The following is a 16785-nucleotide window of genomic DNA, read 5'->3' as shown; positions in this document are numbered from 1 at the left end:
GTGGGGACGGCAGACCTGAGGCCAGTCCATGCCCTGAAAAGTCCTGTGGTTTGCCCCAGCCTGGAAGAACCCCACCCTGGCTGAAAGCAGGCCCAACAGTCCTGAAACCTCAGGCTAGCTGCAGAGCTGAGCGTGCGTCTCTACTGGGACTAGAATATTCCTCAAGTTTGAGGGGAAGCGTCCTCCGTTTCAACTTTCCTTTCTTCAAAACGGATGGTATGCAGGCCAAGGCCTTTGATTGGGGCCCGAGAGGTAGACTGAGGCACAGCCTTCACCTGAGATGATGCACCCTCTTCGACCAGAGGTCGGCAGTCCGGTGATAGAAGGTGCCCTCTGCAGCCTCCTACAGGGCTCCGGTTCTTGGCCCATGGGCCTGGGCCCTACCTGGGGAACAATGGATGGAGAAGTCAGGCTCTGAGCGTCGGAGAATCTGGCTTTTTCCTCCCACTCACTGCCTGAGCCACTCTGAGCGACCTCCAACAGGGAAAAGCACCAGACCATGCCCGCTCTGTCCTTCCTGCCCGAACAACACAGCTGGCTGGAAGAACTGGAGCAATTTGCCTCCACAACCCAGCAGCTTACCACCCTGGGTCCCTAGCTCCCAGGAGTGAGGCCCAGACAGAGAAGCACTAGGCACAGAAGACGGGGAAGAATCCATTCAGGGCAGAGGAGAAACACAGGAAACAGTGGTGGGATTTACCAAAGACTGTTTATTGCTCTGTGATTTCCTCTGGAAGCTGTTAACAAGACCCATGACAGCCAAGGGCCAGGTGTGTATCTAGATCAGCTAGATTCGTGTGCCCATCTCCTCGATCCATACAAACTCTGTGCTCGAGGGCCCCACCCAGTCAAAGACAGGCTTCCTGGCAAATTGGCTAAATCTCAACAAGAAGAAATGATGCTACTGCAGACCACTTCCACCTCCCCAAATCCCATATCCTAGATAATAAAGGAAAACGCCACAAGTACCCCTCCAAAATAAAACCTCCCCTGGTCCCTCAGGTCTGACTGAGGCCCCAGGAACGCCCGAGGCTCTGCAGGAGCCAGGAACCCAGTGCCAGGAGGCACTGGTCCCTCTCCTGCTGTTCCAGTGACCTCCCCAAAAGGGACCTGAGTCCCAGTGGTGCACTCCGCCCACACTGCAGGAAGACCCAGGCAGGAGCCAAGCCTGAGGAAGCCCAGAGTCTCCAATCTGGGCTGTAAGTTGTCCTGCTGGACCTGGCGGATCCCCAGTAGCTGTGGCCTCACAGACTCTACTGGAAGACCCGGTGCAGGCTCTGGGCCAAGATGTCTGTCTCCTCGTAGCCCTCACAGCTTTGCTGCCAGCTCTCTGGCACCTGTTCCATCCCATAGTAGGCGCCAGCAATGGCCCCAGCCATGGTGGCAATGGTGTCCGTGTCCCCACCAAGTGAGATGGAATAGATGAGAGTCCTCTGGAGGCTATTGAAGGCTGAGGGGATCTCAGGATCAGGCTCCATGCAGCGCAGGAAGCAGTAGATGGCGGTGGGCACAGAGTCAAAGGCAGCAATGCCGTTCCCTGTGGGGAAGTCAGACTATGGGGTCTTGACCACCCACCACCCACCCCAACTGTGCCCCAAGGGGCTTCTCACCCCTTGCCACTCTCAGCTTCAAGTTAGGCTGTGATTAAGATCACAGGCTCTGGGGTTAGACTGCCTGCGTTCAAATCCTGGCTCTGCTACCTACTTGCTGTGTGATTCCTGTATCTTGGGTTCAATTGCTTATGCAAGAGTGAATACAGTTAGGAACTCTCACAGGGCTGGTATGAGGGTGAAATGAGACCATACAGGTAAAGCATTCTGCATAGTGCCCAGAACACAGTAAAAGTGCTGTATAAATAAACATCAGTTATCACCATTAGCTGTAAAAACTAGCAGTCAGCTGCAATTTCTGGGGACCTTGATCCATAAGGCTGAGTGGTGCCGTGGCCTTTGAGCAAGAAGGTGCTATGCTCACAGCCTGCCAAGGACCCTATAGATCACGGCTCTGGTGTCAAGGCAGCTCTGGCGAAAGTGCGACTCCAGGCAGCCCTCCCACCCCTGAGCCTAAGTCTGACCCTGAATGATGATGGAGGGGGTGCTACCCACCCAGCTCGGACACCACCTCCTCTCTGGTCACTGAGTCCTGCTCTAGAAGCTCTCCAATCTTCTTCAGTCGGCTGGAGTATGGACGCTCCTCCATGCCCAACCTGTGCGTCAGGGGTGAGATTTCAGGGAAGTCAGAGCCGGCAGGGAGGAGATGGAAGGCAGGAGGAAAGGCTGTGAGGCAGGGCGAGGCGGGATGTGAGCAGGCAAACACCAGGGACAGGTGCCTGGCAAGTAGTGGGAAGGCCTAGGTGTGAGCCAGCTGTTTTGTTCTTTGGGACCCAGAGAGCCCTGAAGCACAGCCAAGGCCAAGGGCTTCTTCCCACCCCTCCTTGGGGTCTGCAATTACAGAAGGAAGGCTTCAGCTTGAGACAATGTCACCCCTCCAGCATGCACACTCACGAACACCCTTCCAGCCTGCCTCCATCCCACATACTCACTCCCTGGCATCCGACACGGACTGGGCATCACTCTCCAGCTCTTCCATGTGGCCCAGGAGTTGTTCAAGGAAGTGATCACTGGACGACTCACCCTGCAAAGCCAGGTGCACAGCCAGGGCCTGCAGGATGGCACCGTTGTAACCCAGGGAGGAGGCATGTGTCAGCTGGGCCGAGAGCCGGGCAAACTAGGGCAAAGGCAATGGAGGCAAAGACCTGCTGTCACCAAACCCAAGCTGCAAAGGGAGGGAGGGAAGCGCCCAGAAGCCAGCCTGCCCGGACTACCTTCTGCACATCTTGGACGCTGCTATAGGCCAGGGAGATGCCAGCCACCCGCATGGCGCCCCCGTTGCCATAGGAGCCTTTCCCATTAAACTGGGCCCGGGCAGGCTCAAAGACATCACGGCACTTGGGGCTCAGGAGCTTCTTGAAGACAGTGATCACTCCAGCACCATAACCTCGGTCAGGGTCTTTCCTGTACTCCTGAGCGAACCTAGGGGAGAGAAGGGGATAAGACAGACTTTAAAAGATGCCTGTCAGGGTTGGGAGGGAAGAACCCGGCTGGTCTGGGGACTGAAGGACCCTGTGCCAGCGACACTGTCGCTTCTGGCTTGGAAAGCTGCAGCAGCCCTAGAGAGTGTCCTGCCGAGGGTGTGGGACCCGGCATGAACAGAAATCACTGCTCTGGTCAAGGGGTGCAGTAACTCTGCCCACCTGGTCTGCCTCACTCCAGGACCACGCCCCTCACCTGTGAGCCATGTCCACCTCGTCGAAGGCCTCCTTGGCCAGCAGGGACTGCACCAGCGCCCTGGCCATGGCTGTGTCATCTGTGTAGCACAACGCTTCTGCAGGGACAGGGCGGGGGACCGGAGATCAAGCTTTAGGGCTTGAAGGTGGTAGCTTTGGCTTTCTGCTCATTCCTTTTATCTACTACTTCTAGAAGGCCTTAAGTCAGCCTCTCATTCCCATCCAGGTTCCTGGGCTCTAAGCCTTGGGATTTTCAGCAGTTTTTTATTGTGAGTCAGTCACCACATCCTGCTGATTTCTGTAGGAAAACCTTCCACTCCCTTCTGCTATCACTCCACCTCCAGTCTTGACAGATCTACTTTCGGCCCACCTTCCCCTCCCTTTTCACTCTCAGGAGGTCCCCACCCCCTACTTCACTGGGAAGAGAGGCTAACAGGACCTTATCCAAGGCTGTACTCTCCAGTCTCCCCTCAAAGGGACTGAGTCTCTCCTGCAGTCCACCCCCAGCCCAGTTCCCTGGGCCCTTGCCCTTCCTTTTTCTCCTCTCCTGTCTCACCTGTTCTCCCTTCGCTTGGTCCCTGCACTCTGCTCTTCCCCAGGGAACCACTTCGCTCCCATTCCCAGTCCAGGTGATTAGGGCATGGAGTCAGCTCCACCTCTAGTCTAGCCAAACAGCATACCCCATTCCCTGGTTCAGGAATGGACGGGTGACCTGAGCCAGGCCAGTGAGACTCAATCGGAGACCTCTGCTGGGGCTACTGCAAAGAGAAACTTCCTCTGCTGGAGTTACTGAGCTGAGAGCTGCTGGGGGCCTCCTCATGGGAAGAGTCTGACAGAGTGAAGTTCCTCCAGAAGAATGCAGATCTGAACAAGGAGAGGAACTGAGTCTTGAGGAGACGGCTTGATTTAGCTCTGCTTAAAAGCAAGATCTACCGCTGGATTTCTCAGTGACATCAGCCAATGCATTCTCTTTTTACTCAGGCCATTCTGAGTTGGGTTTTCTGCCCTTGCACTCAAACTGTCCTAAAACCTCAACCTAAACTGTTTTCCCCTTGTCTTAACATCAGACTGAAAATGAAATTGTAAACTGTTCCTCCATCTTGTCTTCACCTCAACCACAGTTCATCTCTCTCCTTCCCTTCATTCCAAACCATACTCTATTTTCTCCTTTTCCACTTCTTCCTAAACCCACTGAAATCTAACTTCCAGGCTTCAACCTACTGAAAATACTTTTCTAATTCTAGACCTCCCCCTACTTGGCCTCTCTGTAGCCCCACGCCAGTAACCAGTGTCTTCATCTTTAATTTCTTGAGTTTTGTTGACACCCATCTCCCCTGATTCTCCTCTTACCCAGCGGTTTCCTTCTCTAGCTCCTTTTCCTCCTACAGGGTTCTGAATATGGCTCCTTTTCCTTACTATTCTACATGCTTGACCTCAGCTGTGATACTGAGGTGAGATCTGGGTGATGTGTTGCCCGAACAAGGGGAGGGAGAAGCGGACGGGAAAGAGCTTTTCAGGCAAAGGGGCGGCAGCACATGTGAAGGCCTGGGTTAGGGAGGCATGATGCGAGAGCAATCTCAGCGCAGAAAGCACGGCCGACGGTGCTGTAAGATGAAACTGGAGACGCAGGCGAGGGCCGTCCACGGAGAGCACGTTTAGGAGTTTGGCTGTGTCCTAAGGGTAATGGAAAATCCCTGCAGATTCATGCGGCGAAGGCCGCGATCAGAGCTATGTTTTGAGAAGCGCACTCCCAGCTGCGTGGCGCGATGATTCAGGAGAACCAGGTGATACCGGTAAAATCTACAGAGATGTTAAGTACGGCACTAGGCGAAATCTAGGCGTGGCTTGCACGGCTGGGAGGATAGTGTGGCCACGCTCCGAGCTGGCGAACCTTCGGGGCGAGAGGTGTGAAGACCGGGCTCGGATTTAGATAAGCTGAGTCCGAGGTGCCCGCTGGTCGTGCAGATCTGGCCCCTCTCGGCTGCGGTCCCCTCCCTCCCCGAGTCCCTCGTGGGGCCCCAGCCCCCTCCAGTGCCCTTGTGCACCCGGCCCCGCCCACCTGTCCCCGCACTGGCGGGCGAGCCGGGGTCCGGCTCCAGGTCCTGGACTTGACGCAGGACTGACGTCAGGTCGACGGTGTCGCGCGCTTCGTAGATGGCGCCCACGCAGTCCCCGAGCAGAGCGCCCGCCAGGCAGCCTCGGAAGCGCGAGAGGGAGCGGGCTGCCCCAGCCCCTCCGCAGGCCGCCGCGGTCATTGCCGCCGCCGCCGCCGCCGCCATCCGCGCGGACCCGCCGCCACTTCCGGTGTGGCCGGCGTGCGCCCCACGGCGCCTCTCAGCCGGCCCCACAGCGCCGCCCCGCGGCCCGGAGTCGCAGCTGCCGCGCGGGTGACTAGGGGCGGTCCCGCAGCCCAGGTGCGATTGGGTTTGGCTTGTTTTTAGCCCGCATATCCCCCACCTGTAAACGGTGTCACAGCTGTGAGGGACGGCCACTAATGGTTCTCCAAGACCTTCAGGTCACTGCCCTCCGCGGCCTGCCTTAATGATGTGTCGCTCTGTGCCCTGGCACCTCAGTCCTCCCACGTTCACCCCAGACCCCTCTGCGCCTCCCCTAGGCATCAAAAAAGTGGGCAAGAAACAGAATTGGTTAGAGGTCACGCCGCTAGAGCCCAGGGGTACTGGCCTAGCCCAGAGAGGGGCTCCCTGAGGAGAGAGAAGGGAAGGCATGGGATTTGGAACATAGAGCTTGAGGGGTGATGTTCCTCATCTTTGCTCCTCCAAGAGCAGAGGGCCAAGAGCCCTCTCCCTGCTGACTGCATGCAAGGGTAGCAGAGAACCTCTGGACTGAGAACCCCGACCTTTATTAGATTCATCCCCTCAGCCCCTCTCCCTCTCTCATTTCCCACCAGCCTTCCCCTCCTCCCTCAGCCCCCTCCCTAGGTTAGCTCCAGTTGGCAGGTTTTGAGTGGACTCAGGGTGCGGTTTGTGGTGCGGGTGAAAGTGTCCACCTCCGGCACAAACTTCTCAGCAGGCACAGTCAGCTTCCGACGGGTGTCCATGCACTTAGTGTCCAACAGCATGGAGTTGGCCTTGCAGGCAATGTCAGCCTGCAGCCGGGCCAGATGCTTGTACAGGGCGTCCAGAGCATCCCTGGAGAGAATTAATATCCCACCACCCTGGCGTAAGGCTGGGAGGTCAGGGCCGAGCTCACCTGCCTTGAGCCAGGAAGACAGCGGGGAAGCCAACAGGCAGCAAGAGACCCCAGTGGTGGGAGGCGTCTCCCCACCCATCCTGCCCACTCTCCAAACCTACTGCGCTTGCGCCAGCTTCTGCTTCAGGGCGGCAATGGTGGTCTCTAACTGGTGAACCTCATCAGTGAGGCCGTACTGTGCCTAGAGGCAGAGGGGCAAGTTGGGAGTCCCAGGTCAGGCACACTCTCCTTCTGCCCACGGGCCTGGGCACTGCCCCACACCAGCACCCCTGCTCCATCAGGGAGTGAGGCATCCCGAGGAAACCTTAGCAGAGGCTCAGTGCTCCACTGGGATGCCCGCACACCTGGTCCCGGCAGAGTTCCACATTGGGACGGTAGGTCCTGGTCTCTAGCCGGGTGTGGCATAGCTTCAGGTTCAGTAACTTTCTGCGCAGATCCTCCTCCAGGTGCCGGATGTCCTCCTGCAGCTCTGCGATCTCCTCCAAGGTCTGCAGGGACAGAGTGACTGGTCTCCACCTGGTGTACCCAGTCCCCAGGGCTTCCTGGCCGGGACCAGGCTCCTCATCCCAGCACAGGAAGCCCAGGCCCCAGGAGACCAAATGGAGACGGCTCACATTCTTTTCTTGCCACTTGAGCTCACTGTACACTTTCTCCATCTCCCGCAGCCGCTTCCTGAAGGCAAATTCCGTTGCAACTCTCTGGGCTTCAAGTTCGTTGTTGGTCTGAAGGACAGAAAGTAGGATGGGCAAGGGGAGGGTATGAGCTCTGGCCATCTGAGGATGTGGATCAGGTGGGGGGGGTGCCACATGGCTGATAAGGACTTGAGTGCATGCTGGGGCCATCCCTTAGCCTGGGAAGATCGGGGTAGGGGGAGTGTTCAGTCACCTCAGCAATAGTTAGGGCGATGGCCTCCCTCAGCTCTACGGCTCCTTTCATCTCAGCTTCTGCCCGGTTCTTGTTGAACTGACTGAAGTCATCCCACTGCTGGAGTGTGGAAGAGCTGCAGGTGGCAGGAAATACTGGGGTCATTAAGAGTATGGCTTCTGCGGGGAGGAAGAAAGAATGAGTGAAACACTCTTCTTACCCACTGGAGACAATTGTGGGATTAATCTTCAGGGAGATGTTTGGAGATTTCAGGTTGAGAGAGAGGCAGCCTTTGTCAATGTCCAATGTCTCCATTTTGCCCCGATGGTCAGAGTTGAGCTGCTGTCGGACTTCCTGTAGGAGGCTGGGGAAGGAACAGACTCGATCCAGGAACCATCTCTCCAAGGCCCTGGAATGCAGCCCGCATTGCACTGAAGGGACAACGAGTGATGGGGATGGGAAGGCTGGGGTGACAATGGAGCTACTGCTGTAGCTGAAACAAAGACGGACACAGCTGGATGAGCTCCCACAGACAAAATTTTGGCACCCAAGTGCTTGTACATCCCATGGGGCACACGCATGTGGCTATACTCAGAAGGCTTACACTCCCAGCAAGTCAGGGGTGGTGGCAAATGGGCTTCCTTCTTTGTGCTCCCAGTCAATTGACAATGGCTGCCTAGAGCAGGGTCATGAAAAGTATTCTGAGACCATGTCCAGGAGGTAGAAAAGGTGTTCCAATTAGTGAGTGGTTTCTGCCACGGGCAGCAGGGGCAGAAGGTAGCCTGAGAGCCAGTGACTCGTTATCCACGGTACATGCATTCCACATCAAGATACAGACTTCAAGGGCCGGTGAACGTGAGAATGACACGTCTCTCCCTTACCAGAGCTTCTCAAAGGCCTGGCTGATCTTCTCTTGCAAGGCCTTCTTGGTGGCTTCAATGATCTCCACCTCTTTGTGCAGCTCTTCCTCTGCGGGGTCCTTCACCACATCAATGTCACGCCGACTGTCCCGCAGGGTCAGGCACTCAATTGCCACATCCAGAGGCAGGTTCTTGGCCTGCAGGTTTTGCTCTGCTGACTCTTTCATCTAGAAAAGAAAGGGCACAGGAGGCTGGTGGGGCCATTGGCTGGAAAGTAGTTTTCATCCCCACTTTAGCAGAGGGGCCACTGAGGGACTCAGATGGACATGCCACCAAATACCCCCATCAAGGTTTCCCTGTTCCAGAAGTGGGGAGGGAGGGGAGGTCCTTGCAGCAGAGTCTCCTGGCACCCTGCCCTGGCTCCATGCCTGTGTCAGGGTGTCGATCTCAGCATCTAAATCCGTCAGACACTTATCCAGCATCTCCTTCCATCGGTTGACAGTATCAATTCTCTCTGCCAATCGAGTCCTATTGTCATGTTCATCCCAAATGGTCTGGAAGAGACAGAGACAGATAAAGAGGGTGTCGGGAGTTGGGGGCTATCCCTTTCCCATCCACTGGGCTCCGACTCCGAACCTGGTTGTTTGTCTCGTTGCGGAGGACTCGGGCCTCCTGGCGGATCTGGTGTGAGGCATCTCGCTGCCGCTCTGCATTGGTGGACAACAGGTAGCTGTTGGTGTGCCAGTCTGGCAACCGGAAGCGTTGACTGGGCTTGACGCTCAGCGTGGCCATGGTGCAGGAGCCAAGGGGTCAGAGACCTCAGGCCTGTTCCAAGGCACTCCCCTCTGCTGGAGATAGCAAACCGTGCTGCAGGAGACCACTCATGAGAGCCTCTCCTGGTTCAAAGCCCCTCCAAAGGATGTGCTCCTTCCCATTTTGCTCCAAGCCCCTCTCTGCAGGAAGCTTGGGAATAACTCCCCCTACACTCAACTTTGTGTGAGGCATTAACTGTCTCCTCCCGCCCGCCCATCATCCACAGACACAAACTGCTGGACACTACAGGTCCTGGAGCAGGTGGAAGGGGATAATGGAGTCCCTTGGGCTGTGTGTGTGTGTGTGTGTGTTGCCAAGTGCTTGGTGGGGTGGCAGAGGGAGAGGGGTAGCAGGAAAAATAGCCCTTAATCTAGTTTTCCACCCCTACTTCCAGCAACCAAGTCTTGTGGAACTTTCTTTCTCTGCTCCAACTTTGGGCTAGGACCCCAGGGGATTAAGAGAAGCCCTGTTCTCCAGCCAGAGAGGACGGGCTATATTCGCAGGGGCTATGAATTGGCACTAGGGAATTGCGGGTGGGGTAGGGTGTGGGCGGCCTGGTCCCCTCCCCATCTGGTCATTACATTCCCTCCCTCCGCCCTTTGTTGGAGGAGAAAGAGCGCGTGTGTGAGGGGCCCCAGTGGGAGGAGCTGGGGTTTGTCTAGTTCCCAGCCGAATCCCTCCCTTCCCTTCCCTTCCTAGGATAATCATCTTTGGTTTAAATTTATACCCCGGCGCAGAGAAGGGAGAGGGAGGGAGCTGGGCCCTGGGTATGAGACCCCCTCCCTCCCCTGGTCCCCTCACCTCCTTGCTGGCCCGCACTTCCGCCTCGCCTCCCCCTCTCTTCTGTTGAGCGCCCCCGGTTGCTAGGCACCCGCCCGTCCGCGCGCAGGTCTCCACCGCCCGCCTGTTTAGCTTGGCAACCGCCGGGCTGCGGCGGGGCCAGACGCCTTCGGGGTAGGAAAGGGCCCGCGGCGGGGCTGGGACTGCTGGTGGAGGCGCGGGAGGAGGAGGGCATCAGGATATCGCGTTCACTTCATTTACAAGTTAAACTTTTTTATTTTGGTAAGAGTTACGCATCGACAGGGCAAAAAAAAAAAAAAAAAAAAAATACGGCCGTGCGTAACTAATCTCTTGCTCAGGCTCATTTCACAGCAGGTACCGTTCCAAAAATGTGTATATATTTAACTTTATTTATGCACATTCCTTTGATCCTGTCTTTCCCAACAATTTCATCATCTGCTTGACGATATAGAAGGAATGATCATCGTATTTGGAGAGGGCACGTCCCTGGGAGAGGTTAACTGAGGTATTAGAAGTAGTGCTCAAAATCCAACCGTTTATTTAAAAGGAAGGGGGAAAAATTCAACCTCGCTAGTACCATTGTAGGCCTTGGGAAATGTTAACAGTTAATGTACACAGCTAATAGGTGAAGTAGGCATTATCCCCATTTTCGTCGGTTAATTAAGAGACTGTCAGGGATGAAAAGCCGGAGGTGTCTGATCCCCTGGTCTACGTTCTCCCAGTTACGCCTCCGCACTGCCTCTAGTGGTGGTGCTAGACATCAAGAGGAAGGCAGGGATGCTATCCCCAGCGTGCCGACCCGCTCCCCCTCGGAAGGCTGTGCAAAAAGATCCTAGGAGGAGGGTGTTATTACGACTGTGCTACAGGCGAGGAAACTGAGGCACAGAGAAGTGAGGAACGTGCCCGGGGTCACATAACTAAGTGGTAGAGCCTGGATACAAACCCAGGCAGTCTGCCCCAGTGGCTAAGTTCAGGTTTGATGGATGAGGCCAAGAGGGGAATCCAAGAAGAGTCCCCAGTCTTAGAACCTCAGTGATTGATGGGATGCGGTTATCCTTCACAGAGGGCAGAGAGGCAGAAAACCTATGGCTTGGTAGGCAAGGGGAGGATGAGGTTGGCTTTAGAGAAGTTTGAGGTGCTTGTGGAGGATATAGAGGCTGGAATGTTTCCCAGACTTCTTTGATCACATTTTTTTTTCCCCACAGAATATTTTCTAAACTCTAATACATGGCTCATAAGCCAGACATGCATGGGAACTTGTGATAAAGCTCTTTTACTAGGACTAAAGAAGATTAAAAAAAAAGAGGCCCTTGACAAGTTAATTGCCAGAAGGAATGATCCAATTTTGGCATAGATATTTGGAAACATAACAGAAAGAAGTAAACAAATATGGCAGAATGGTGGTGGCTTTGGCGGGTATCTCTGACTGTAGTGGTGGCCTTGATGTTCACGACTCTTGCAGTTCCTGCACATCCTGACCGACGGAAGAAGATACTGGCAGAGAAGACCAGACAGCTGATGACTTGGACCAAGAAAAACAGAGTGATAAAAATGAATGATGCCACATTCAGTCATTTTGTATTAGAAACACCACGAAACTACTCTGTTATTGTGATGTTTACTACTCTCCAGTTTAGCTCATGTGTAATATGCCAACCTGCTGCTGAAGAATTTCAGATCTTGGCAAATTCCTGGCAATTCTCCAATGCATTCGGCAACAAGGTATTTTTTGCTATGGTGGATTTTGAGGAAAGCCCTGAGATCTTTAAAATGCTCCAGTTGATGTCAATTCCATGTTTCCTCCACTTTTCTGCTAAAAGGACATTTACACCAGATGACATTTATCATTTGGAAGAAAGGGGTATCACAGTGCAGCAAATGTCTGCATGGGTAGCTGAGAGAACCCAGAAAAGGATGGTCAACATCAAAGTCAGAGAGCATGCACATAATTACTATCCCTTCAAGTTAGGGGTATCTTTGGCTCTCATTGGTGGAATTGTGTATGTATTGAAATGGAATAGGAAATTTATTTTAAGCAAAAATTTATGGGCCATTTTAGTTCTGTGTTTTGTGATCTTGATGACTTCTGGTCAAATGTGGACTTATATAAAAGGAGCCCCATATGCTCAAAGCAATCCTCACACAGGACATACCCATTATATTCATGGAGTGAGTTTCTCTCAGTTCGTGGCAGAAATGTACATCGTTTCTCTGTTTCATATGTCCATTACCCTGGGAATGGTGCTCTTAGATGAAGCTGCCACCTCTCGTGTGAACATTATAAAGAGGAAGATAATGTCCATAGTCGGTATGTGTCTAGTTTTAATATTCTTCAGTTGGCTGCTCTCTCTCTTCAGACTTAAAGAACCTAACTATCCATTCCGCATTCTCATGGATTAAAAATGATCCCAGAGATGTAGACAATGAAGCAAGAAATTCTTTTAAATGTGAAAAAAAAAGAAACAGAAGGATATGAACTCATAACTTTTTTTCCTGTTTTTATTCGTATCTTTTTAAAATTTCTTTTTATTTGTTTTAAACAATTTTGGGGGACTAATTAGGTTTATTTATTTATTTATTATTATTTTTTTAATGGAGGTACTGGGGATTAAACCCAGGACTTCATGGATGCTAAGCACATACTCTACCACTGAGCTATACCCTCCCCACTCATAACTTTTTTAAGTGATTGAGATTTAGCTAAAGGAGACACCTAGTGCCTTAGCAATAACAAGCCATTTTCTCTCAAAATCTGTGAAGTGTTATGGTATGTATATCTTCTTCATTCTTCTCAACCTTCTCCTCCCAGTAAATGTCACAGATTACCTTACTTAGTCAATTCCAGTGATTAAAATCCTTAGAGTGTACACCTTCAGTTGAAGTAGGACAATGTTTAAAAGTGCTTTAGCTAATACTTGGTCAGCTGATCTTATTCTAATGTGAAAAATAATATCTTGGTATCGATCTCCACATCTAGCTACTGAAGTTAGAACTGTATTGCCTTTCCTGGAGGTATATAATTGCACAGCCTGCTTTGGGCACTGCCCTCTGAAGCCTTAGCATCTTCCTTTAGAATACACGTCCAGTGTCCAGAGGCAGACATAGGATTACTTGGTACTCCATCTCCCAAGTCTTTCCTACTGAAATACTCTTATCTCCCTGCTTTCCTACTGTGTGTCTTGATGTCTGTAGATATTACAAACTAATTAAATATTGGGTTATAATTTCTCCATGATAAGTACCTTTTATCTGTAAAGATTTCAGGTAAATTATCTTTCCTTATTTTTCTTTCAAGTGGCCAATCTAACAAAATAGTAGTTCCTATTTTGGTGTTGACTTGAGGTTGTTTTCAGTTAAATTTAAATCTAAAAGAAAAATAGATACAAAGACAATTCAGAGGGTGAATGATGACTTTATTCACCCTTGTCTGGTTAGAAATGTGCTAAAATATCAAGTTACTTCCAATATGCAGAAATGCAAAGCTGAACATCTTAAGAGCTGTGCTATTTCGGCCTTTCTTCCCTCTTAAGTACAAATTTGGAGATTTGTTTGTTTGTTTACCTTCTTTCTGTTATATGCAGATAATTAAAATTAAGTCCTAATCAGCTTATTAACGTGATGGCAAATGACAGCAAAGACTTATGTTACAGTTTACTATTAAATCAAACTCTGGTCTTCCCTCTGCAAATTGCTATTTTAGAAATATGAGAACTGTGACTGTGAAAGTGTCTTTCAAGCAAGAACAATTTAGTGTCACCTTAGAAGATTTCTGCTTTAAATTGGGACTGGCTTTGGCTATTTACAAAGTGACCCTCCTTAAAGGTATAGTGTAAGATTTTGAGGTTTTATATAAGAGTTGTTTGCCAAAGGAATTGGGCATACCTGCCCCTGAGTGAAATTACACTTTTTTTTTTTTTTAAACACGGAGTGGGTGGGAATAATTGACATCTCTCACTTTAATTTAGACATTTTTGTTTGTTTCCTCCAGAGGAAAGTGCTTGACTCTGGCCTTTTTTTCCAGCTTACTCTTCTGTTGATCTTGCCCTTGTCTCAGGCCAAATAAATTCACGTTTTGATTCTCAAGGCTGAGACATATGTGAGGCTAAGCAGTGTTGAACAGCACATTAGTCAGAGAGCAGAAGCTGCTGCTTACACTACCCAGCTGCAGATGATTTGCCCTGGAGGCTGAAGCAAACTTTCTCCCGACTTGATTTGCCCTTCTTATTTTCCAAGCCCACTCTTACTGCGTAAGAAAGAAAAGCCTCTCGGTTCAAATGAATGAAAAGTAGCTTTGCTGCACTCAAAGTAAAGTGTTATATACTTTTGTGCAGATTTTCAAATTAATATCTAAATGGTCTTAACGTACATAACAGTAATACTTCTTAATTAAAGGTTTTGAATACACCTCTTAATATATTAAAACTTAATATATTAAAACTATTCAAAGGGATACCACCAATGGAAAACTTTTGTAATCTAAAATATTTATAAAAGTACAAAAATAAATCAGAAAAATTAAACTCATAATATGGTTAAACAACTTAATTTTACATTTATATATAATACACATGAAAACCATCTGGATGATGGTGGTGACTGAAGTCCTGCCTGGTGCAGCATCCAAACGGTTCCTAAGTTGTTTTTGACTTCAGTTTTTGCAACATAATGTACAAATTCCATTTAGCAAGTTATGTTGCATTAAAAAAAAGTAATATTGTATATTTAGCAGTTTTAAGTACTTTGGGGCTATTTCTGGGTCAGTTAGCAAAAAAGCCTATTGGTGTTTTGTTTCAGCTGAGAATCAGACATTATATAAGGCTTCAAAATCCTAAGCCACTAATGCGTCTGCTTTGATTATAAGTAAAATTTGAGCCCAAGCATTATTCTTAAGGGAAAAGATTTTAATAGAGAAAAGTACGAGAACAGTACTGCTCTATGAAGGCATTGCAAAGCTCTTTATAGACTGGTAATTATAGAAGTAACAAAAGTGACAGAAGACAGACAGACAGTCATCTTTCTCTACAGATGAAACTAAAGATTCCAGTCCCCTTTGTGATAAAAAACATCCTATCAAATGTTGTAAAAATGATCCCCTCCCTTCCTGGCATTGACAGATTAACCTAATTAATTTCCTAAAAGCAACAGCAAGGTATGCAAGTCTCAGCAGCCAAGGAATTTTTTAATTGATCAGTCGACTGAAACATGGTAACCATGAGAACTTAAAATTCAAGGTGTATGGCCCCCCTCCGGAAACAAAAAACAAAAACAAACCACCTTGGAATTTTACCTTAGACTGCCACCTCATTTCTGCATGCTTAAATGTAGTGCTCTGAGCATCCTTTTCTTCAGAAAAAAGTTTCAAGCAGCTGAGCTCTAATGTAATTAGTGACTTGTTCTGTCCAGTTTAGCTGTCTTATTAATTGATTAGAGCATTTAAAAAAAATGTTTTTTGAAAATCAAAGCCTGCTTTTATTGATGTTCCAACACACTGGAGATTCGGAAGGGATTGTTCGCAGGCCAATTACCATCTGCCTAGATAACCGTTTTGCTTTTCTGGTGCTACACTTATCTGTGCTTCAGCCTGATTTTTCAGAGCATGGCCTTAGCATCACGGTTACACATATTTCCCCCACTGAACCGTATGAATTTGAGTATAACAATATGATCTTTTTTGAACTTTTCTATAGCAGTGTAGTTACTGGGCAGACTGACATTAGAGTGATTCTCTTCAATTTGTCAAACTTAACTGATAACATATAGTTAAAAAAAGACCAAACGCAATCCATCAGCATGTTAGTTAAAGTAACTAGCGCTTCCTCAGCATCAGTAACAAGATCCTTCAAGAACACGAACTGTACTGTTAGGGTTGCACAGGGTGTGGGGACATGTAGATGGGAGAAGACTGGGATGCAAAATACATAACAGCGAGAAGGGATTAGACTGAATTCTCTGATGTCCTGGAGAACATCAGAACATAAATAGGGTAAATGGAAATCAGGAAGGGACACATTTTTGATTCTTAGGCTGGACTGCTTCAAAGTAGTGAGTTACCCCCGGGTAAGGAATATGTCCTTGTAGAAATTCCTGGGTTGGCTGGAGGCCTCACCTCACCCTGGGGTTCCTTTGAGTCCAGCGATGGCAAAGGAAATAATGTGCAGGCTGGGCAATGAGCCGTGGGGGCTGTGGAGAGTCTACTCCATCCAAAGGGGTCAACCACTCCCGAGCTCCCCCTGGTGGCAGCCGTGAAGGGATATTGCAGGAAGAGTGAAGCTGCTGAATCACGTCACTTTTTAAGGGATTTTTAAAAATAATGTTAGCAACTAAAAAAAGTATTTTAAATACCAAACAAAAGTTATTTGTAGACTGAAATTGACCTGCCAACTTTGAGACCTCTGATTTGTCTATTAACTTCAATTATAAAATGAAAAGTTATATACCTGAAATTACATAGTTACAACAGTTGAGAGCTGGTTTCCAAAATTTCAATTGAGTGCTTTCTTGCACAGCACACCTGAGCTGTGTATCCACTTCAAGGCCTGTGAAGATTCCCCCAGTTCATTTCGGTTTCTGTTTTTCCTACCCGTTCTTAAGTTCTTTCACTGCCTGGCAGAGTTCGTAAGCCTGGCTTCTTGCTTCCCCCTTTCCATCCCACTCAATGTCTTATATTTAAGGGAAAATGGAGGTGGGGGGGGGAATCTCTTTAAAACCTGAGCTCCATCTACATGCCCAGCACTATTAAGCATTTTCCATCTATTAACTCATTTAATATTCCAGCAGGCCTCTCTATAGTGGAAATTTAGAAGCATCAAGGAACTTGTCCAGAGTGTCATGCAATCCAGGTTTGAACCCAGGACGTCATGATTCTTAAACCTACATTCTTCCCACTCTATCACACTGGCTCCTTTACCTAAGCCTGAAGAGAGAGCGTAATGATGTCCACACGACAGAAAG

At 49.7% G+C, this 16785-nt stretch overlaps 2 protein-coding genes across 2 annotated transcripts; both read right to left on the bottom strand.

Annotated features, from left to right (window-relative positions):
* Positions 1 to 690: 690 nt before the first annotated feature.
* On the bottom strand, positions 691 to 5598 carry ADPRS (ADP-ribosylserine hydrolase). Its single transcript, XM_032495925.1, has 6 exons — positions 5346 to 5598; positions 3288 to 3384; positions 2825 to 3032; positions 2543 to 2727; positions 2106 to 2206; positions 691 to 1537 (listed from the first exon to the last, which is right to left on the bottom strand). Exons 1-6 carry the CDS (start codon positions 5563 to 5565, stop codon positions 1254 to 1256), a joined length of 1095 nt encoding a protein of 364 aa, XP_032351816.1. The 5' UTR covers positions 5566 to 5598; the 3' UTR covers positions 691 to 1253.
* A 582-nt stretch (positions 5599 to 6180) lies between these two features.
* TEKT2 (tektin 2) lies at positions 6181 to 9862 on the bottom strand. Its single transcript, XM_014560605.2, has 10 exons — positions 9835 to 9862; positions 8857 to 9068; positions 8649 to 8774; positions 8242 to 8447; positions 7581 to 7724; positions 7382 to 7496; positions 7111 to 7218; positions 6841 to 6984; positions 6598 to 6677; positions 6181 to 6435 (listed from the first exon to the last, which is right to left on the bottom strand). Exons 2-10 carry the CDS (start codon positions 9010 to 9012, stop codon positions 6222 to 6224), a joined length of 1293 nt encoding a protein of 430 aa, XP_014416091.2. The 5' UTR covers positions 9013 to 9068; positions 9835 to 9862; the 3' UTR covers positions 6181 to 6221.
* Between the last annotated feature and the right edge of the window lie 6923 nt (positions 9863 to 16785).

This window comes from Camelus ferus, chromosome 13, assembly GCF_009834535.1.
Source record: "Camelus ferus isolate YT-003-E chromosome 13, BCGSAC_Cfer_1.0, whole genome shotgun sequence".
NCBI classification, from domain to species: domain Eukaryota; kingdom Metazoa; phylum Chordata; class Mammalia; order Artiodactyla; family Camelidae; genus Camelus; species Camelus ferus.
This window is presented reverse-complemented; position numbering and strand designations above follow the sequence as displayed.

Coding starts and splice junctions, on each gene's coding strand:
- TEKT2 (XM_014560605.2), bottom strand. CDS start 9,012: ATGGCCACGCTGAGCGTCAAGCCCAGTCAACGCTTCCGGTTGCCAGAC. Junction 8,775..8,856: donor GCAACGAGACAAACAACCAG/GTTCGGAGTCGG, acceptor TGTCTCTTCCAG/ACCATTTGGGATGAACATGA. Junction 7,219..7,381: donor TCGCCCTAACTATTGCTGAG/GTGACTGAACAC, acceptor TCTGTCCTTCAG/ACCAACAACGAACTTGAAGC.
- ADPRS (XM_032495925.1), bottom strand. CDS start 5,565: ATGGCGGCGGCGGCGGCGGCGGCAATGACCGCGGCGGCCTGCGGAGGG. Junction 3,385..5,345: donor GCCCGCCAGTGCGGGGACAG/GTGGGCGGGGCC, acceptor CTGTCCCTGCAG/AAGCGTTGTGCTACACAGAT. Junction 1,538..2,105: donor GGAGGTGGTGTCCGAGCTGG/GTGGGTAGCACC, acceptor ACTTCCCCACAG/GGAACGGCATTGCTGCCTTT.